Here is a 22,264-nt window from a genome sequence, read left to right on the forward strand (position 1 = left end):
AGTAAAATTCAAACCCAAGTCTGAGTAACACCAAAGCCCTTTTCTTTTCATTATACCATATGCTGTCTTTAAGAACCAGGGCTCTTCAATGCCAAGTGATGAAGCAACTTGAGCTGAAAGGTAGAATTCAGTGCTGCTTACAAAAGTGTATTTAAAGTATAAAAGGTCGGTCCAAATGATAATATGAATGAAAACATTTTTTAATTGTTGACACATAGATCTCAGATTATCATTAATTGGTAATCTAATAAGTTTTTTATGGGAATAATGTTAATGGACTTAACTGAAGAGATAGCTGAATCTTTTATGATACTTGAATAGGGAGAAAAGCAGCATTTTCCCTCAGTTCCTGAGGTGATCCCACAGAGAAGCGGCTGCTCATTGAGCCAGACTGTCAGTCCCGCCCTGTACAGTGCTGCTCACGTTGGTCCCCTTCTCCATGTCTTCTGCCATCCTCCGGATACAGGGTCTCATTGCTTCTAACTTTGGCAACTTTGTGATAGCTTTTTTTAAAAAATATTTCCTGTGTGTCTTTTTAAGAATTATTTGTTACAATGTTTAATTACACTGGGTCTTGGTTGCCGCATGTTGCCGCATGTGAGCATTTCTGTAGGGGTTACTCTTGGCTGCCCTGTGAGGGCTTCCTTTGGCAGAGCACAGGTTCTAGGCGCACAGGCTGAGATGGTGGCACACAGACTTAATTGTGCATCAGCATGTGGAGTCTTCCTTGATTGGGGATCAGACCCATGTCGCCTGCATTGGCAGGCTGATTCTTATCCACTGTGCTACCAGGGAAGTCCTTTGATAGCTTTTAAACTGGTTTCTCCCTTTCTGTCTATCTTGTCATTCTTAACCAAATCTTCCTGATGCCTAACACACATACACACACTCACTCACTCATTCTTCCACTGTGCTACCAGGGAAGTCTTTTAAACTTGTTTCTCCTTTTTCTGTCCATCTTATTATTCTGACCAAATCTTCCTGATGCCTAACACACACACACACACACACGCACACGCACACGCACACGCACACGCACACACACACACACACTCTCTTCTTAACTGATGAACTGTTTCCCCCTGAAACAATATAATCCTTATTCTGTTGAACTATAACAATATTCTATTTATCTTTTCTTTTTCTTTCTTTTTTTTCATTTTTTTCTTTTTTTCCCATTTTTTGGCTGCACCACGTGGCTTGTGGGATTTTAGTTACCCAACCAGAAATTGAACCTGGGCTATGGTAGTGAAAGAGCAAAGTCCTAACCACTGGACCACCATGGAATTTCCTATCTTTTTTTTTTTTTTAATGGTACTAACACTTGTGTCTCTTATATCATAGTTGTATACCTGTTTTTCCTAATTGATTATTGGCTACAAAAGGTATTATGACTGCCTTGTTTGTATTTGTAGCTCCTATCTTGCCTTGTACATTGTTGCATTACTAGCATGTCTCAGTACAAATGGGCCACTGGGTGGTGCCAAAGGCTTATAATTTAGATAAAAAAGGGAGGCTCGAGCTGCTGTATGGTTAGCCGGTGCTGTTGCTTATTCTGCAGGATAGGAATAGAGATTAATTTCCCTGATCCCAGAAACATTTATAGTTTCTGCTCCTCATTCCAGCTTACCAGAGGAGACAGTATAGTGTATTTATTAATAACACCTCCAACTACTTTAAGAGAGAGTAGCCCAGAACTAAAGGCTTGCCTCGCTATAAACATATTTTATATAGTATGAGTTTCAGCTTCCTTGGAGTCATTCTTTGAATTTCAGACCCTAAGATTCTCTGTCTGATTAATAAACACTGTACTATTAGAGTCGGGCTGGCAGCTGGGGTTGGGAAGGTTGGCTTGGAGAAGTGTTTACTGTAAAGTAGAAGAGTAGTAAGGTAAGGAGAATGAATTTAAATGAGTCATTTCAGTTTGAAAGCAAAAACTGGGTATGGAGAATGAGTAGTACTGGTTGATTCCAGATGGACTGTGGGGACCCAAGACTGAAAAGCAAATTTGTACTTTGGATGGAGATCAACCCTGAACAGCTGTTCAGTCATGAGTGGTATGGGACATCTGTCCTCCCAAGAGGAACTAGGGATTGTGTGGCTCTCAGATATCTGTCTTACTAATAATTGAAGTAGTTTCTACCGTCACCTTTCACTTTCAGAGGAAGTTCTGAGACCTTGTCTCATTTAAACATGGGTGTCTATGTAAGAAACTTGGGAACTTAAGTTGCAGAATGAGACATGCCACATGAGACAGCTGGATGGACCCAAGAGAATGCTGGGATTATGTAACTCAAGAGAACTCACTGAACCTAAGTTCAAGTCTTAGTAAAGGTATCAGGAACAGTAATATTATTTAGAAATGGAAACTGAGGTAGAGTAGAGTTATCAGACCGTTTTCCATAGACCCTAGACTCCAAATGAATTAAAGTGAACTTGAAAGAGAAATTTTTGAAATTTCTCTCAAGGTAGAAGGCATATGTATACAAATTAATAGTACAACTACTATAACTACTTTGGACTACTTTAAGCTTCTGATATTCTTAGCTGTCACCTAGACTAGGGTTGAAGACTTTTATGAGTTCAGGATTTATCTTACATTTAATGGGGTTCTGATAAGGCAGCTTTGTTTGCAACAAAAATTCTTCCATGTTTTAATTTTCAGGCAAGAAGACCTGACATTTTGCTCTCATTTATTGTGACCTACTGACCACTATTAGGTAGCTTCTATTAATAATCACAAGCTCTAGAGTCTAGTATTTTTAATTGTTGGGTTGTATCTTGTCATTTAACACTTTGCATGAATCTCCTCCCCCTCACCCCCTTTCTCTTTTCTGGCCAGATTGATTGATAATTTACATACAGTAAAATTTGTCCTTTGTTTCATTGACCTAGTCTGTGAATTGTAACAAATGCATAGTCACGTGACACCACTGCGATGAAGGCACAGAACATTTTCATCTTTCCAAGAGGTTTTCTCACGCCTGTTTGTTTTTAGTTCCTTTTCCCCAAATCCCAGCAATGACTCTCTGTCCCTGTGGTTTATCTTTTCCAGACTGTCCTATAAATGAAGTAATACTATGTTAACTGAGTCTTGCTTCTTTCACGTAGCATAACACATTTGGGATCCATTCATGTTGTGTATCAGTAGTTCATTCTTTTTATTGCTCAGATGTAGCCTATTGTGTGATGGACCATAGTTTGTTTATCCATGACCTAGCTCAAAAACACTTTTTAGTTTTTGATGGATCTAAGTAAAGTCACTTAAAACATTTACATTTAGATTTTTAGATGGATCTTTTCATTCTTAGTTTCATTTTTCTTTAGTACGTACCTGGGTAGGATTCCTGGATTGTATGGTAAGTGTATGTTTAACTTTATTTTTAAAAACTGCCAAACCAACCATTTTCCAAAGCAACTAACTACCGTTTTACATTTCTCTGTGCGGTGTGTGAGAGTTGAGTTACTCTACCCTTTGTTAGCACTTGATAAAGAAGACTTTCATTATTATTATTTTTAAAATTTCAGCTATTTTAATAGGTGTGTAGAGGATTCTCATTGTGGTTTTAATTTGAATTTTCCTAATGACTCATAATGTTGATCGTCTTTTTCAAGTGATTGTTATTTAGGTGTGAGACTGTAAATATGTTCCTGTTGCTGTCAAACATGTCTTTTGCAGATATTTTCTTCCAGTCCATAGCTCATCTTTTCATTTTTTAACAGTGTCTCTTGAAGAGTAGCTTTTTAATTTTGATATATGCAGTTAATTAACTTTTTTTTTCATGGCTTGTGCTTTTTTGCCCTGTCTTAAGAAATATTTGCCTACCCCAGTGTCACAAAGGTTATCTACTTTGTTTTCTTCTGGAAGTTGTGTTGTTTTAGCTTTTACATTTAGGTCTGTGATTCATTTTGAGTTAGTTTTTGTATATCGTTCAGTGTACAAATTGAGTTTCTTTTTTTACATTTGGATGTCCTGTTGTTCTAGTATACCTGGTCTCTTGTATAGCTCTTGCTTCAGTGTTAGAATAAGAAAGCAGCCCCAGTGGTTTTAAACAAGAGCTGTTTGGTGCTTCTTGCACAGATTCCTCTTACCTCCTGGATTAACTCCCCCTCTTCTTGATTTTTAGCTAATATTTTATCATGTATTTGGTCAAAAATTTAAGGCCTTTTTAAGACAGGAAAAATCTCAGTCGTTAGAATTTCTTGGGTAGAAATTAAAATGATACCTGGGTCTTTTTCACCATCCCCCATAGTTTCCTCTTTAACCTTCCCTTCGGCAGGGGTTATGGTTATTTTTAGAGCACAGGCAGTAGAGCTAGTCTGATTAACTCTCCCAGCTACCTGGGCCAGTGAGCTCTTCCAAACTCAGATTGGTTTGCTCTGGACTGGATTTTACATGGAAAATGATCAAGGTAAAAACAGTGGATTTGTTGGGAATGGAGTGCATTAAAGAATAAAAGTAATTTACGTTTGGGTCAGATATGGTTCCCAAACTCAGATCATAAAATAAGATTGCATTTTTTGGTGATGGTAGAAATTCTAGCGTGACTCGTATACCTAAGACCTAAGGAACAGTCATAGCACTTTAGCCTGCTTTAATTTGGGCACTTACTCTAATTTCTGCCATAGTGTTGAGATGGTTTTAAGTTTCATTTTGACAGACAGTTATATAATAACAACTCATCCCAAAAGTAATTGTAGTTTTATCACTGTCATCATTTCTTGGCTTTTTAGAGAAGCAGTCCCCCAGAATGGGAATGTATGTACCCCATGGGGTATGGAGGGCTTCCCTTGTGGCTCAGCTGGTAAAGAATCCGCCTGCAATGTGGGAGACCTGGGTTCCATCCCTGGGTTGGGAAGATCCCCTGGAGAAGGGAAAGGCTACTCACTCCAGGATCCTGGCCTGGAGAATTCGATGGACTGTATAATTCATGGGGCCACAAAGAGTCGGATACGACTAACTTTCACTTCACTTCACATGGGGTATGGAAGATGATCCAGTGGTGTATAGGGAAAGAACATTGAAATTTTTGTTTTTTTTCCTAGAAAAATCAAGCTCAATAATTAATGTGAATTGATTAAATGTGGGTTCATGTGCAGAGTTTTCACTGATAGACGTTCATAATCAGTTTTGAGATCACTGCTGTAAGAACATCCTCTGCAGAAGTTTTGACATATAATTCTGCTTAATTGTACCATCTCTGTAATTACTGTTTTACAAAAGAAGAAAAGGAAGCCCAGAGAAGATTAACCAGCACATCCAAAGTCATGTCACAAAGTTTGTTAATAAACTTAGCTAGTACTAGAACCCTGCACTTCTGATTTTCTGCCTATGACTAGTTTCACTAGACTCTGTGGCCCCTAAAATGTGACCTTTAGAAGCTATCAGCTCAGTGATTAAACAGAGTTGACATAGACTATGTTCTGTTCTGAATTTAGGAGTAAATTCTGTCAGCTTTTTTCTTCAAAGAAAAGATCCCTCCTTGCAAGAACCTTAAACCAATTTCCCAAAAGGCAGATGTTCTCTGCAACTTCTGGGTATAGGTTGAACCCCATGGCTCTCCTTTTCTGAGAAGTGGTTCTCAGAGCTAGGTAAGCATCAGGCATTTGGCTCCTCCGGCCCAGCAAATGTTTTCTAGAGCCATTATGAGACTGAAGTTCAAGCAGTCTGGGCTTCTGTAGAAGTTGATGAGATTGAGTTTTGAGATAAGGGTCTCTAGAGCTGCTTTACTACTTTCCTAGGAGTGGATATTAGTGAGGTGGGAAGTAAGGTGTGGTTGACAGTTTTGATTCTTGAAATGAAAAAACAGTTCTGTTAGCAGTTGACCATAAGGTACGTCGATGACCTTAGGTTTTAATCTTAAAGTAGTACAACTATTTTTCCATGCTCCATAGACTTTTGCAATTAATGTAATTAATTTAAGCCCTAGGTGGGGAAGAAGATACTGCTGAGTTACCAAAGAATATACACAGGGACAACAGAGAGGAAAAAACAAGTGTTGTGTGAGGAGAACACTGTACAAAAATACATCATTGAAGTAGGAGGAATAAAACAGCCTGTTCTGCAAATAGCTCTTCTGTTTTTCTTTATGTGGCTTCACAGATCTGTTTTTTGTTGACATTGTCTTTCATCATCACCATTCCAGGTGTCCCTCCTTCAAATTCAGCCTCAGTCCTGCTCTTGGATTATTTCTACTGCCTCGTCCTGGCCTAATGTGAGCAAGTTTTGGGCAGCTGTCTCCTGGCAAAGGATACTTTTTTTTCCTTTGAAGCAACTTAGATTTCTGTAGAGAGAGTAGGGGGTAAGGATAAGGATGGGGCTGCTTCTGGGATAATTGTTATGGGAATGAAAGGGCTGTTGAAAGATTAGAGGCCAGTGTGCCTGGGTACAAGGACTGGAATCATAATCATACTTTGTCTTTTACCAGTGCCTTTTGTCCAGGGCACTGAAAGGGCTTTACAGAATTCTGGTCTGAATAATATTCTTTGCTCTTTGGAATTTGCTTGAGGTGGGAGTGAGGCCCTGAAAAAATAATGACTGTATTAAAGGAATATAAAAGGAATAAAGTTAGGTACCCCAGTTCCTAGTTAGGGCCTTGCTAAACAGACAAATTTGGTGAAAGTTGGTGGAACTAGGTGAAATAGTGTTTGCCATTTTATGAAATGGACTGAGATGGTTTTAATGGAAATGTTGCTCTTTTCTTCTCCAGCTTTGCATTTGATGACTGACTAGTCGTAAGGGAAAGAAAAAACTTTTAGGTTCTTTTTTAGGGGTAGGGTGCTTCTGGGTTCTAATTTGACTCTGTTTTTTATAATCCTTAGTTTGTATCTGTGCCTGTAAGTTTGAAACTAGGCATCTGAATAGCCATAAAGCTCAAGGTGTTATACCAAAAGCTCAGTCTCTTCTATCTCGGCTGTTTTGTATGTAAAAGGATACTCATTCTGACCCTCCTCTTCATGTTATGAAGACAAATGTTTTATAAACTTTGTGGATACATACGGTGAATATTTACAACAAGATTTTTGCCTAAGAGGGTAGTGCTGAAGCTAACTTTCTTTGTATTAAGACTGCTTGCTTGCAATACCTGTCACTTGATATAGACCTGCTGTTCCAAGATTTATTTCAGTTCCTCTTCCCCATCTGAAAAATCACTGCCAGTTACTTGTTAAGGTAAAAAGATGGCAGTTGGCCTGCCAAAGATACGTCCCTTTATGGAATTTAGACATGGGGGGATACTATCTGACATAATTTTCAGCAACTGAGAAGCCCTGTTGAGCACACACCAAAAAATCATTTTTATAGAAATGACAAAGGCTGTACATCGCTAAATCTCCTGGTGCCTTTTATCATCTTTCCCAGATTGTTTCCTAATTTTTTCATTTTCTTCCTCTCCTCAATCCAGGCTGGCTACAGTAAATATCATTCAAGATGTCCAGCAAAGGGAGCAGCACAGATGGCAGAACAGACTTAGCTAATGGTAAGGGACCAGAACGAAGGTGAAGCTATTTTTGCTGTCGACTGAAAAGAGAATGGAGACCTGGATTTTAAGGGAGGGAGTGAACTCTTCCTGTGCTGTTTTGAGTGTTGAAAGTACATAGGAAACACCTTTTTGTTTCTGGTACTTTTGTTTCTTCAACTTTTATCTTGATTGTTTTCAGAAGATCAGTAATGGAGTTGTGCCTCTAAGAGGTCAAGTGGTTTGGAATTCTGAAAGTTTGTAAGGGTGGACAAAACCTAGGAGATGCTGTTAATAAAGGAGGAAAAGAAGATCTAATTGGTGGTGGAACCAAGGTAGTTGTTGGGAAGGCAAGACCTCCCCGGTTATAAGGAGAGGTCTCTTTCCATGGTAGATCATAGTTCAATAGATTAGATAAGAGATGGTTATAAATAACTGGGATTAGGGCTTTTTTTCTTTCTTCCTTTTTCTTCATTTCTTTTTCTTTTCTTAGGAAAAACTATTAAATCACTGGGTCTAGGGCATATTTGAAGGCAGAATATCAATATTCTAATAGAATATAGCTACCACTGGGTCATTTGACCAGTGCATCAACTCGGAGCCAACTTTGAAGCTAGAGAAAGTCCTTCAGAATAGTTACAGTTGGGCAGTACAGAGTCCAGTATTCCTTAGCACCTTGTGGGTTAGGATTATAGGCTAAATTCTAGTTGATGTAATTGGTAGAGCAGTGAAGTGTTGAGTAAGGGAAGGGGAGATTTGCAACATGCTGTTTTTCTACCCCTTTTGTTCTTTTCTTAACACTGCTGCTCACTTATTTTCTGTAAAGGAGAGTGATTAAGATTTTTCACTGGGCTTAGTTGAAAGACACAGGATTCTAGAGGGGTTTGAGATACAGAATTGGAGTTTGGCCATTAGCTAGATCAGGGATTGCAAATTATGGCCTGCAGACTTCTATTTTTGTAGTTTATTGGAATTCAGTCATGCCCCATTTATTTACATAGTATTTATGGTTGCTTTTGTGCTACAACATGGAGTTGAGTACTTGTGCCTGTGAAGCCTAAAATTTTTATTGTTGGGCCTTTTATAGAAAAAAATTGCCAACTCTTAGCTGTATCTGGTCATTGACTATTAGCCTCTAACTGAGCTTGTGATATGCTCTGGCCCTTATCTTAAAGTGGTGAGGCCCCCAAAGTCATCTTTGTTTGTTAATCATAATTTTAACAACATGTGCTAGGAAGTTTGATGTATTATTTTTTTTCTTCTCCCCAGAAGTGATGGGTGTGAAATTTTATGCCTTGTCACCACTCCCAATCTCAAACGCAGTTTCATTTCAAAAACCACATGTATTTATCTTTCTCACTGCACACAGGAGCCTCAGCAAATGTAGTTCCTAGAAGCGAATTGCTGCACTTTTCCTCCTTCCAGTTCCTAGCCGTTTTCACACTGTACTCTAGTTGAAGTGCTTTTTGAAAACAGATGTTTATGAGTCTTCCAACCTTTCGTCACTACTTGAACCAAAACCATATGTGTTTATCTGTTTTCCGTAATAGACTTTGTCTAAGAGTTCATTGAGAAGATATGTCATTGCTTCAAAGAGCTTCAGAAATCACTGCTCTTACCCAGATGACTAAGCAAGAAGACACTCCCGTTTTGAACCCTTAGACCATCAGTGTGGTACTGGGGTTGAATAGCTATCCCAGGGTCACACATAGCTGGTCAGCCTTTCCTCATAGCCTGTGCTTCTGGCAGGATAAAATTTGTAGTCATCTGAGGAAAGGAGGCCATAAGCAGTGTTTAAAATTCTCATTTGCCCCCTCCTTTCTTTACACCTTGACCTTAGTTTGAAAGTTGTAGCCCTGTGGGCTCCAGAACATTGCCTGAGTGTTCACTGGTATATAATTTGGCTGTTAGATAGGAGAATTCAGTATCTGACTGTTGGGAATTATATTGCTCAAAGTGACCCAGTTACTGTATAACTACCAGTATGGCAGACCTAGAATGTGATAAACTTTTCTTTTCAAGCCAATTCATGCTGGGGATGGCTGTTCTTTTTCCTTATATTCAGTTTAATTGCTATAACTAATGGATGCCCATCTAGCAAAACAGAGCCTAAGGTAGTTAGGCTCAGGCATACTTTAATAAAATCTGCCAGTGCTTTGCTTCTTGAGAATTTATATAATCTTTGGTTGTCCTGCGGTTCTCATTTGTGTGTCTTGCAGTTCTTTGTGCGTATCTCTGGCTTTAATCTTTTCGGGATTCCCTCTTAGAAGGTACTCTTTATAAGCATTTGTAATGAAAACATTTTTGACCAGTGTTGGTTTATGGGTCTCATGATGTGATGATTTTTTTAGACTATGGAGAGGAAATCCTTCTGGTCACTATCTTATTTCCTTATTTTGCCCCCTCACCTACCCATTCCTTACTAACATGCAGGAAGCCTGTCTAGCAGTCCAGAGGAGATGTCTGGTGCTGAGGAGGGGAGGGAGACATCCTCAGGCATTGAAGTGGAGGCTTCAGACCTGAGCTTGAGCTTGACCGGGGACGATGGTGGCCCCAACCGCACCAGCACAGAGAGTCGAGGCACAGATACAGAGAGCTCAGGTGAAGACAAGGACTCTGACAGCATGGAGGACACCGGCCATTACTCGGTCAATGACGAGAGCCAAGTCCATGACCGCTCGGAGGAGGAGGAGGAGGAGGAGCATCCTCGTCGTCGTGTGCAGCGCAAGCGGGCCAATCGTGACCAGGACTCATCAGACGATGAGCGGGCCCTGGAAGACTGGGTGTCCTCAGAGACATCAGCCCTGCCCCGACCTCGCTGGCAAGCCCTTCCTGCCCTTCGGGAGCGGGAGCTGGGCTCAAGTGCCCGCTTTGTGTATGAGGCTTGTGGGGCAAGAGTCTTTGTGCAGCGTTTCCGCCTGCAGCATGGGCTTGAAGGCCATACTGGCTGTGTCAATACTCTGCACTTTAACCAACGCGGCACCTGGCTGGCCAGTGGCAGCGATGACCTGAAAGTGGTGGTTTGGGACTGGGTGCGGCGGCAGCCAGTATTGGACTTTGAGAGCGGCCACAAGAGCAATGTCTTCCAGGTGAGGCAAGGGAACAGATTGGCAATTGAGAAAATCAGGCATGAGTTAGACCTGAGCTGCTGCTGAAGTAAGAGTGCTAGTGAGTTGTGGTAGGAATTAGATATCAGGAGTTGGTCATACCTTGGCTCCCACAATGACTTAGAAGAGTTAAATACACTGAAAGACTCATGGTGATCTGTTGTTTCCTTGAGCACAGAAACTGTTAGAAGCCTCGTTATATAGGAAGGGTGTTTGGAAATCATCAGGAAGGCACTAATGCTGTGCTCGGAGGCATATAATATAAGAACAGAAAGAGGCTCTTGAACCAGACTACTGAGTTTAAATCTTGGCCCAAACCCTTAACTAGCTGTGTGATTATGGGCAAGTTTATTTAACTTCTGTCTTTCAGTTTATTTGCCTTTAATTTAGGACTGATAACGTACAGGGTTATGAAGATTAAATAACAATAGAAGCTAAGCAGTTAGAACTGTGCCTGGTACTTAATAAATCATTGATAGATAAAGTTAGCATTTTTATTCTCTGGAAGTTTTACTTAGCAGCACATCCATCATATAGTACTAGACCTTTATCCCTAAGCATGTTCTCTTTCCTTTCCCAGTATCCCCTCTGGTTTCCTTTATCTTTGTAGCAAATTTTTGTTGACTTCTTGAATCAAGGAAGATTCTTCTCTGTTTTTCCCTTACCTTTCTTTCTTACTGGGTTAGTCCTAGTTCACCTGAGTACTTAACCTAAACCAGTTCAACCTTCCAGAATCAACAGAAATGCTCTCATATTAGAAATTCTTTCTCTTCTCCTTTAACCCTCGGAAGAAATTGAACTTGAGCCAGCTGTACGAGAGCAGGAGGTCTAAGTTTCCAGCTGTTGTATAGCAAAAGGGGATGATTTGGGATTGTCATCATGTTTTTACCTCTCGGATTCACTCCTTCAATTTCTCTTGTCCTGTTTTTTTAATTAACATCCAGGCCAAGTTCCTTCCTAACAGTGGTGATTCCACCCTGGCCATGTGTGCCCGTGATGGACAGGTTCGGGTAGCAGAGCTGTCTGCTACACAGTGCTGCAAGAACACAAAGCGTGTGGCCCAGCACAAGGGAGCATCCCACAAGGTAAGTAAGCCCTTGTCCCAAAGGTTGTACATTTTAGCTCTTCCGTGGATCTCAGCCAAGGCCCTCCAGTATTTCTGTCCACTGTGTCCCCTTTGTTATGGATACCTGCGTCACTTCTTTCAGTCCTAAGACTTGTAGATAAGATTGGAGAAAAAGCAGTCTCCCAGAACTTCTCAGAATCTTGCACATGCAGCATTCACCTGATTATCCTTAACTCCTAAGCTGAGCCATGGTTGGTTTGGAGATCCTCGAGGCCCCCCTTTGCCTCCCAAGCATTTAAAATTTGCCCTTACTGTATTTGGAACATTTTAACAGTTCAAAGGTGCTAGCTGTTGGCTTCTCATATGTGAGAGCTCCAACTTTCCTGTCCACAACACTCAGTGCATAAACAGCACTATTTCTGGAAGCCCTATTTAGAGCTGGGAATATAGGCCAAATAGTCATGGTGGCAGGCAGTGAGGAGCCAAGAACTGCCTAGTCTCAGAGTAGGCACTGTTTTCTTCCATGCCATGAAAAGATCATCCTCTCTTTTTATAAACCCTGCACAAATATACAGGTGGACCTGAATATATATAAAATATATAGCTTTTCTTGCCCAGATGACTCAAGAAATGTGAAAATTACCTATTTCTTTGATTCTTAAGACTACTAGTTAGACAACTAACTTTTAGGACTAAGCTCTAGAGAATGAAACTTGGGTGCCATTTCTCTCCCCACCTGAGGGTGTGGAATTGATTTGAGAATGAGCCCTAATGGCAATGTTTTCCTTTGGTGTCACTGTTCAAATCCCCTGGAGACTTAAAGTAGCAAATCACCTGTGCTTTTGACTTGTATAGAATAAACAAGCTGTAAGTAATTCACACACAAGAGACAGTGGGCTTATTAAATTACCTTCTTTCCTGAGATTTTACAACAAAAAAAGCTAGGTATTTGTCTTGCTGAGACATGGTAAATGCAGCCCTTCATAAATATAAAGGAATGAACTAGACAACCTTTAGTTTTAATCTTTTAGAAACCTTATCCTTTCTCTTTTTTCTCCTTTAGCTAGCCCTGGAACCAGATTCTCCCTGTACGTTCCTGTCTGCCGGTGAAGATGCAGTTGTCTTCACCATTGACCTCAGACAAGACCGACCAGCTTCGTAAGTATAGCAATAGTATTTTTACAGAATTTGAATTTCTTGACCTTGAAAGTATTGCAGATGTCCTAGGTTTTAAAGATATTACACATGTCCTGGATAATTCTCAACTAAACACAAAGAATAGTTCCTTTGTGTTTATAATAAGAAATGGATTAGTTTAGGGAAATTCCTTACTTTGTTGTTTATCTGTTTCTCAGCAATAAAGTACTATTCAGCTTAGCTTCATTTCTAAAGCGGAGTTCAGTTATCTTATTATATTGTGGGCTGTAATAACTGGATGATCTTCTAGTTCATTTGGGTGCCGCTGAGTTTCCCCACAAGAAGCACATTACTGGCAGCTTAGAGGTATGCTCATGTGTAATTTTCACTTCAGTTATGTATAGAAACATAAAAATTAAATGGTGATTCTTAAAAATATTGGTAGTTGTAGTAGAACTCATCGTATCATAGCTCATTTTTACATGAATCTGAGACTAATGGGTAAATTATATCTGCTTTTAGCTGTGTGATACCATAGAAAGAGCATAGCGTCTTGTTTGTATCCAGGCAGACCTAGGTCAGATATTAATTTGGGCATTACTAGTAGTGACCCATGTAACCTTTCTGAACTTCAGGTTCTTCAGCCTCGCTGTGGATATAGTCAGTCAGTCTCATTCTCTCTCTCTCTGGTTTCTGTGAGGATTACTGATAAATGTGTTTGATACCTCAGCGTAGTGTGTGGCAGTGTGGTGGCTTTTTTTCTTTTTTGACTGCACTGTGTCGTCGTTGCTGCGCTGGTTTTTCTCTAGGTGCAGTGAGCGGGGGCTACCCTCTGGTTGCGCATGCAGGCTTCTGTTTGTGGTAGCTTTTCTTGCTGTGGACCGCGGGCTCTGCGGCACGTGGCTTCGGTAGTTGTGTCCGAGGGCCCGGTAGTTAGGTTCCTGGGCCCTAGAGCACAGGCTCAATAGTTGTGGCGCGCGGGCTTAGTTGCTCTGTGGCATGTGGGCTCTTCCTGGCTCAGGGGTCAAACCTGTGTCTCCGCACTGTCCGGTGAATTCTTTACCACTGAGCCACCAGGGAAGCCTGGCCCCGTGGTTATACCTGGTTAAATTGTAGCTGCTAATTAGTTTACTTTTTTCATTTTTATTGCGCTTGTAAGAAAACATGTGTGGATGCAGTAATGAAGCACATGGACAAAATGTAAATGCTGCCTCATGTATACCTCCCCTGCCTCCCACTTTTCTAGCTGTTGATAACTATTGTTAAAAATTTTGAGTGCCTTTTCAGTCCTTTTTATGTACATTTACGTATCTTTACTATATACATATATGCTTTTCCCTCCAGTGTGGGATAATTGTATGTGTATATAAACTTGCGTGTATGTTATGTTCTTGCAATTTGCCTTTTTCACATTATAATGCATTTTGGAGATATTTCTACGTCAGACCAAAAAGGCCTACCTCATTTTTAACCATGACATATATATCATAACATTGGTGTACCACAGTTTGTTTAATGATGACCTAGTTGATAGATTATCTATTTACTGTATTATTCATTTTAAAAAATTATATATATTGTTTGTTTTTTAAAAATTATATGTTTTTGTTTTTTAAAAATTATATATTGTTTTTTAAAAATTATATATATTGTTTGTTTTAAAAATTATATATATAATTTTTAAAACAATACAGTAAATAATCTAGATAATCTATCAACTAGGTCATCATTAAACAAACTGTGGTACACCAATGTTATGATATATATGTCATGGTTAAAAATGAGGTAGGCCTTTTTGGTCTGACGTAGAAATATCTCCAAAATGCATTATAATGTGAAAAAGGCAAATTGCAAGAACATAACATACACGCAGGTTTCCCTGGTGCCTCAGAAGGTAAAGCGTCTGCCTGCAAGGCGGGAGACCCGGGTTCGATTCCTGGATTAGGAAGATCCCCTGGAGAAGGAAATGGCAATCTACTCCAGCACTCTTGCCTGGAAAATCCCATGGACGGAGGAGCCTGATAGGCTACAGTCCATGGGGTCACAGAGTCGGATACGACTGAGCAACTTCACTTTCACTTTCATATATTTAATATGGAATACTGGAAGTCTACTATGGGACCACAGAGTATTCAACTGTACAGATCTTTTCCCCCCTTAAAAATTATCTTAACTCTTATAAGTGAATACCAATATTGAGTAAGGGGTATTACTGATTTTTACAAAGCATACAAGTAAAATATATGTTAATTAGGTGATATAAACAGCTGATTATTATCAGACTTTTAGAGAGATTAGTATAGAAAAAGTTGTCTACAAAGTGGAAGAATTTAAAATAACTGGTTAAAGGATGGAAGTGTTTTCAGCTTGTGGAAAGGATATGTTGGTTATTTATGTAAAACTTCAAGAGGGTGAAGGTTGAGAGAGAACGAACGGACTTCTGGAAAGGGAACAGGCCTGGGTGATAAAGGTGCTACCTTCAGTCCTAGCATGTAGTTATCTGCCTTTGAGAAATCATTTAACCTCTTAAACTGAATGATGTTTGTTATTTTCAATTCTAAAGTTCTGTGGTTCTGTGATAATAATGAAACATTAGCAAGTTTTCCAGAGAGGAGTGGGAAGGGCAAAGATGGAAAACATGATAGGAGTTTGTTTGGTCTGCTCTGGTAGAGAGTTGTGAAGCAGAATGAGATCCTCTGAATCAGATTCAGAGGAAAACTACTACTAACCCACAAGAAATTGGGAATCTGGTTCAAGTAATGGGCAGAGCACATGACTTTGGCAGATAATGGAATGTGTGATGAAATGTTGTAGGCAGAAAATCTGACTGAGAGTTGACCAGTAAATCTAGATGCGAGCAGTAATAGATGGGATAGAAATTAAACGGGGGAACGTAAGAGGAACTTATAGTAGGAGGGGGTCCGGATTCTGAGCTGGGAAAATAAGATACAGTGGGTCTTCAAGAAGTTTTTGCTTTAGGGGTTGAATTAGTGAAAGGCTGGAATGAGGTTGGAGGACTGAATGTGAAGGTCATGGCTAGAATATCTTAAGCTGGTGCCTTAACATCCGCTTATATGCTAGGCATTTTTGTATGAGATTGACATAGGGGAATATTTCCTTTTTGTATCCATAATAGCTGACTCTCTGGAAGCTGGTGAAATTGGCTAATGTCATAGGAAAAGAGATTTAGAGCTGTAGGGGGGATATTCCTTTAGCCAGTGAAAGCTGGTTTGAGATAGTCTTCAAAAGAATCCTGTGGTTTGATCCATAATTTCCCTTTTTCTTAGAGCATACCTGCTCATTAAAACTGCAAGTTTTAAGGCAAAATTTGGTAAATTTGTTTCATATGATTTTGTTGCCTTGCTCTGGTGTCAAACCTTTTTTTCCCCTGCTACCATTATTAATCGTATTTATACCTCTGCATTTTCCATGGAGAGCTCAAGGTACTCCATGTTTTTACATATTGGGAGAGAGAATTGTTTGTTTTAGGTGAATATATGGAGGCATGGAAAGATTGAGTTCTTTGTCAGGATTAGATGACAGTGGAGCTGTCATAATAACTTCATAATCTTTCACCTCGATTTCCTCATTTGGCTTCTGCATGGTAAACTTTATGTTTGTCTGAAACCCTCTCCCTCTGAAAAAATCCAGATTGCTTAGGAAATGAGACAGTACTCTGGAAAAGAGCAGCATCTACTCCTCTTCCTCTTCCTTATCTAAAACTCAGAGCTGCCTCTTCTCCATTGCTAATTTTGTTCCTGAAACTCTTTTTTGATTTGTTTTCTGCCTTGTGTTTTTGAGGGTTGGGTACATGTGTATTTATATTTTCCCTAATAACATTTATTTTTAATGACCTCTATACACTATTCTTTTAATGGAAAACTACAGAGATTTTAAAATTAAATATTAATAAAATTTCTTCTCTTTGCCTAGAACAGTTTAGGTTGGAGTGACTTTGACCATGTAGAGAGGATGCTAACATTTACAAAGAAACTTGTCATAATTATAGTTCTTTCTCTAAGCACCAGAAATGAACAAAAGCTTAGAATTAAAAATGAAAACTCTTCTTCATAATTGCCAAAACTTGGAAGCAGCCAAGATGTACTTCAGTAGGTGAATGGATAAACCATGGTAGACCCAGATAATAGATATTATTTGGCACTAAAAAAAAAACCAAGTCCAACCCTTCCTTTCCTGTCTTCTATAAATTTACTAATCCTTATGATGTCATATTTCATAGGTTGGACACTTCAATCTAGAAAGAGTAGTAATAGGGCCACCCTTAAGGTGGGACAAATTATGGAAATTTTATAAGGTTTCCTTGGGGTCCCATGCCCTCTTCAGAATCACCTGTTTTTGTAGTACAACCAGAAGAATAATTCAGAAATTATTTTCAGCCTTATAAATAGCCGTCCTCATAAGAATCTCCTCTCCTAGTTTTCTTCAAATAAGGGAACACTAATATTGTTTCCCTTTGGATTAACTGTTGATTGCCGTTTTTCTTTGTGCATTTTAAAACTGTGTTTTAAGTGATGCTTTTCTGAAATCTGGGAGGTAGATTTTGACCTTAAAGTCTTTTCTGTCCACTGTTCCTATGATTCATCCTCCTCTCACTCCCTGCTCCCAGATGATTGGAAAGATATATTTGTAAGTAAAAGGTGGGAAAATGTGGGTATTGTCTCTTTAATGGTTGGTTATCATCATATTGGACTCAGGCTGAGACTCTGGGAAGTGATACTTTCATATACCTTTAATTTTATACTTCTTGAGGAACACCATAAAAGTACTACATGTTTTATTCCATTTCCAAAGTAGCACTTAGTAAATATATATGGCAGTGGGTTATATTTTTCTTTTCTTGTTGCAATGTACAAACAAAACCACTTTTTTCTTTCTTTCCAAATGAAAATCTGTTTGGTTTCTTATTAGCTGTGTCTGCATTACTCTGTTTTCCCTTGCCATGACTGTCTGAATCTTTGGGAGAATATAACGTTTGTACTTTTCTACTCTTGAAGGAAACTGGTGGTGACAAAAGAAAAGGAGAAGAAGGTGGGGCTGTATACAATCTATGTGAATCCTGCCAACACCCACCAGTTTGCAGTGGGTGGACGAGACCAGTTTGTAAGGTGAGTCTGTGGCTGTTTTGCTTCTTTGAGAGTTTGAGATTGTGATGCATTGTGTCCTACCAGCTGTCCCTTTTGGAAAGGTATGAATTGCCTAGAAATCCATAAACCACCATCTTTCATTTTTTGCCATCTTCCAAAGAGTTTAAACTTCTGTGATGTATTCTGTTCCGTAATTAACATTCCCTGAGGGATGGCTTGACATGTTGAGGATATTATCAGGTTTAAGGAAGTTTGATGAATTGACTGAGGTCTCCACCTAGTAGTTAGCGTAAACCCAGGTTTACTAGCAAGTGCTCTAGTTAGTAAATACTTTCCACCATTTTTCATATGTAAGTTAACATGCACTAGAAATCTTGAATACTGGTTTCAGATTCAGAAATGATTTATTTGACTTGGAAATTCTCATTGTGAACTTAGAGTTTTTGGCTCCTAGTATCCTGAACCACTTTTCTTTATCCTTAGTGATATTTTTGTTTTGAACATTTCTTATAACATTGTCTATTGAGGCATATCCTAGGGGAAACAGAGCTTATGGATTCAGTCCATGACTACATGTGACTGCAGTTAGTTTCCTTGACCCTTTGTCACAGTTATATCCCATCCCTACCCAGTTGGTCTGTCTCAAGTATATTTTTTTAGTTGCCGAGGGATCGTCAGTTTGAAAGGGAGGAAAGAGATTTATAGAAAAATGAATGACTTTATGTTTTTCTGATAGTGGTGAAATACATGATCTTCCTTTTTAAATGAGAGGGTATTTTTTATAACTGCTGCTGCTGCTAAGTCACTTCAGTCATGTCCGACTCTGTGCGACCCCATAGACGGCAGCCCACCAAGCTCCGCCGTCCCTGGGATTCTCCAGGCAAGAACACTGGAGTGGGTTGCCATTTCCTTCTCCAATGCATGAAAGTGAAAACTGAAAGTGAAGTTGCTCAGTTGTGTCCTACTCTTTGCGACCCCATGGACTGCAGCCTACCAGGCTCCTCTGTCCATGGGATACTCTGTCCAGGCAAGAGTACTGGAGTGGGGTACCATTGCCTTCTCCATTTTTATAAGTGTATTCTATAATTAATTTTATTAAGAATCACAGGGATGGACTAAATTTTTAGAAATCCCTGAGAGCCCTACAAGAGAAGTGGGAAACTTTGTTACTCTCTTCTTCCCCTGTTTTCATTGCCTTGTAAGTTCCTTTCCTCTATTGACCAATAGCAAATGTATAGCAGTAGTTTTTTTTTTTTTTAAAGGTAAGAAGCTGTTGATCCAAAAAAGGGTTTAGTTGTTGAAACTTTCAAGTGCTGCTTCCTCCAAAAAAAGCATTTACTGAAATTTCTAATTTGTATTTCCTGCTTGAGCTCTGGATTCATTGAAAAGTCTGTGAATTCAGATAATTCAACCACAAGGACCTTGATGTTTGGAGGAAAATGGAGGCATTGTCTGTATTGATAACTGCAATTGATAATGCCTTTATCCAAAGCTGATACTTTCTGAGGGTTAGAATGGGGCTGGAAATTTGTTTCAGTGTTTCGATACAAGGAGAAATACTCAGATCTTCTGACTCTTATCAGCCTCAGTGTTCTTTATCCCTTTTTGCGTGCCAAATTCTCAGCATGTCATAGGCTGTTTACGTGACAGAAGCACATGTCGATTTTGAAGCACAGTTGGTGATGGACAGGGAAGCCTGGCGAGCTGCTGTCCATGGGGTTGCAATGAGTCAGACACGACTGAGTGACTGAACTCAACTGATTGCCTATGAGCAGACGGCCCTTCCAACACCCTAGCTCGTCTCTCATCATCCTCAATTTCTCTGGCACCTCTTCATTCATTGAGTATATTGGAATTCCTCCTTTCTGATTGTTTCTTTGACGAAACTTTAGGCTCACCTTACAGTATGAATCTGAAAATATTTTTGCTGAATATTTTATATCATAGCACTATTAACTTTCACTAGCCTGAAGGAAAACCTCTAAGGGAGTACAGAGGAATCGCTTATTTATCCTCAAGGCTTTTGCATCGTAAATACTGAATTTTAGTTTAGGATTGTGAAGGAGCATTTAAGGGAAACCTTAGAGAGCCATGCTTTTTGGAATATGATCAAAAAGCGGGGATGGGTAGGGAGAAAGAAAAAAGGTAGGCAGGTGAAGCGTGATAGCAATTTGAGTCTCTGCTACTAAATCCTGCTTGGGTTGGTGTAAGAATTTACAGGAGTGAAGGAAGGGAGACTATATCAGATAAATGAATCGTGTGGTGATAGATTTGGCAGTGTGATTGGTTGACATGTAAATTTATTGCTAAAGGATTTGGAATAGGCCCAGATTTATAAAACAGAGTCAGTAAATAGTCCTTTGCTTCCCTGTTGGTTGTTATCAGTGACACTGAGAGAACACTAGGTTAAAGGCGCATGGCAGGAAGAGGAGGTGAGGAGGGAAGAGAGGCGCTTAAAGTCAGTGAGGGCCTGGAGGCCTGTGCAGAGACATGCAGTGAGAGTGTTGAGACAGTGCCGGCGCTATTCTTCATTTGATTTAAAATGTCAGGGGCACAGGAAGACTCAATAATGTGGAGATGTCAGTTCTTCTCAACTTGAGTTGTTGATTCAGTGCAGTTCCAGGCAAAATTCCAGCAAGATACTTTATGTATATCAACAAACTGATCCTAAAGTTTGTGAGGTGAGACTAAAGATCAACACCATATTGAGGGAGAAGGACAAAGTTGGAGGCCTGATACTACCCAACTTCAAGACTTACTATAAAGCTACAGTAATTCAGACAGCATTATATTGGTGAAAGAGACAAATAGATCAAAGGGACAGAATAGAGAGCCCAGAAGTAGACCCCCGTAAATATAGTTGAGCTATCTTTGACAAAGATGCAAAGGCAAAAAATGGAGAAACGATAGTCTCTGCAGTATATGGTGCTGAAATAACTGGACATCGACATGTAAAAACTGAATCTAGACATAGTCTGAAAGTAAAACCCAAAGCTATGAAACTCCTAGAAGATAACATAGGAGAAAACCTAGAAGACCTTGCATTATAAAGACATCCATGAAAGAAAAAATTGATAGGTTAGATTTCATTAAAATTAAAAACTTCTGCTCTGTGACAGTATCTTTCAAGAGAATTAGAAGATAAGCCACAGACTAAGAAGATACTTGCAAAAGGCACATCTGATGAAGGACTGTTATTCAAAATACACAAATAACTCTTAAATCTCAATAGCAAAAAAAAAAAAAAACCCAATCAAAAACGAGCTAAAGACCTTAACAGACACCTCACTTAAGATATTCAGATAACTGAATGGAAAGATGACCATCAGGAAAATGCATACAGTGCAAAATAATAACAGCTGCTTTTGGAAGACAGTTTGACAGTGTCTCCAGAACTGGCACCCTGTGATCCAGCAGTTAAGCTCCTTGGTATTTACTTAAACAAGTTGAAAACATATGTCTATACAGAAACCTATACGTGGATGTCTATAGCCTTGTTCATAATTGCCAAACTTTGGAAGCAACCAACATGTTCTTCAGTATGTGAAATGGTGGTATATCTAGACAATGGAACATTATTCACCACTAGAAAGAAATGAGCTATCATGTCATGAAAAGCCATGGAGGAATCTTAATGCATATTACTGAGTGGGAAAAAAATCCAGTATGTAAGGACTTCATACTATATGTTCCAACAGTATGACATTCTGGAAAAGGCAAAAGTGTGGAAATAGGATCAGTGATAGCCAGGGGTGGGGTGGGGCAAGAGAGAGGAATAGGCAGTGGATTCTTTATAGCAGTGGAAATACTCTGTGATGTTAATGATGGATATATGTCATTATACATTTACCCAAACCTGTAGAATGCAGAGTAAACTCTGTAGATTTTGAGTGATTGTGGTATGTCAGTGTAGGTTTTTAAAAAACTACCATTTTGGTGAGTGATTTAGATAATGGGAGAGGCTGTACATGTGTGAGGGCAGGGAGTGTGTGGAAAACATCTATACAGCTCTCTGTTTTGTTATATACCTAAAACTGCTTAATAAAGTATTATAAATCAAAAAAAATTTTTTTGAATGACAAGCTTCTGTCCTATGCTCAGATAATAAGAGAATTTTTTGTATTTTTGTATCACCACTTTCTTGCACAGGAGTTAGCAGTCTACACTGTTTTTGTAAATAAAGTTTTATTAGAACATAGCCATAGTCATTTGTTACTGTGACAGAGACTGGATGGCCCTGCCAGCTTAAAATAATTACTGCCTTGCCGTTTAAGAAAAAAATTTGCCAACCCCTAGTCTCAAGCAAGGAAAGTCCTATGGATGGAGGAGCCTGGTAGGTTGCAGTCCATGGGGTCGCTGAGAGTCCGACATGACTGAGCAACTTCACTTTCA

At 39.4% G+C, this 22,264-nt stretch overlaps 1 protein-coding gene across 8 annotated transcripts in view; it reads left to right on the top strand.

The window, feature by feature from the left end:
- Window positions 1–22,264, top strand: part of DCAF8 (DDB1 and CUL4 associated factor 8) — a 48,387-nt gene that overhangs the window by 13,936 nt on the left and 12,187 nt on the right. For 7 of the 8 annotated variants that reach the window (XM_061401645.1, XM_061401637.1, XM_061401671.1 and 4 more), the window contains 5 exons: window positions 7,404–7,478; window positions 9,891–10,546; window positions 11,509–11,649; window positions 12,694–12,788; window positions 17,783–17,893. In XM_061401645.1, coding sequence (XP_061257629.1) covers window positions 7,430–7,478; window positions 9,891–10,546; window positions 11,509–11,649; window positions 12,694–12,788; window positions 17,783–17,893 — 1,052 coding nt within the window. In that variant the 5' untranslated portion in view covers window positions 7,404–7,429. Of the gene's footprint in view, window positions 1–4,350; window positions 4,413–7,403; window positions 7,479–9,890; window positions 10,547–11,508; window positions 11,650–12,693; window positions 12,789–17,782; window positions 17,894–22,264 lie in introns of those variants that run through there. The other variant, XM_061401661.1, reaches the window with a different exon arrangement.

Source organism: Bos javanicus, chromosome 3 (assembly GCF_032452875.1).
Source record: "Bos javanicus breed banteng chromosome 3, ARS-OSU_banteng_1.0, whole genome shotgun sequence".
Lineage (NCBI taxonomy): Eukaryota > Metazoa > Chordata > Mammalia > Artiodactyla > Bovidae > Bos > Bos javanicus.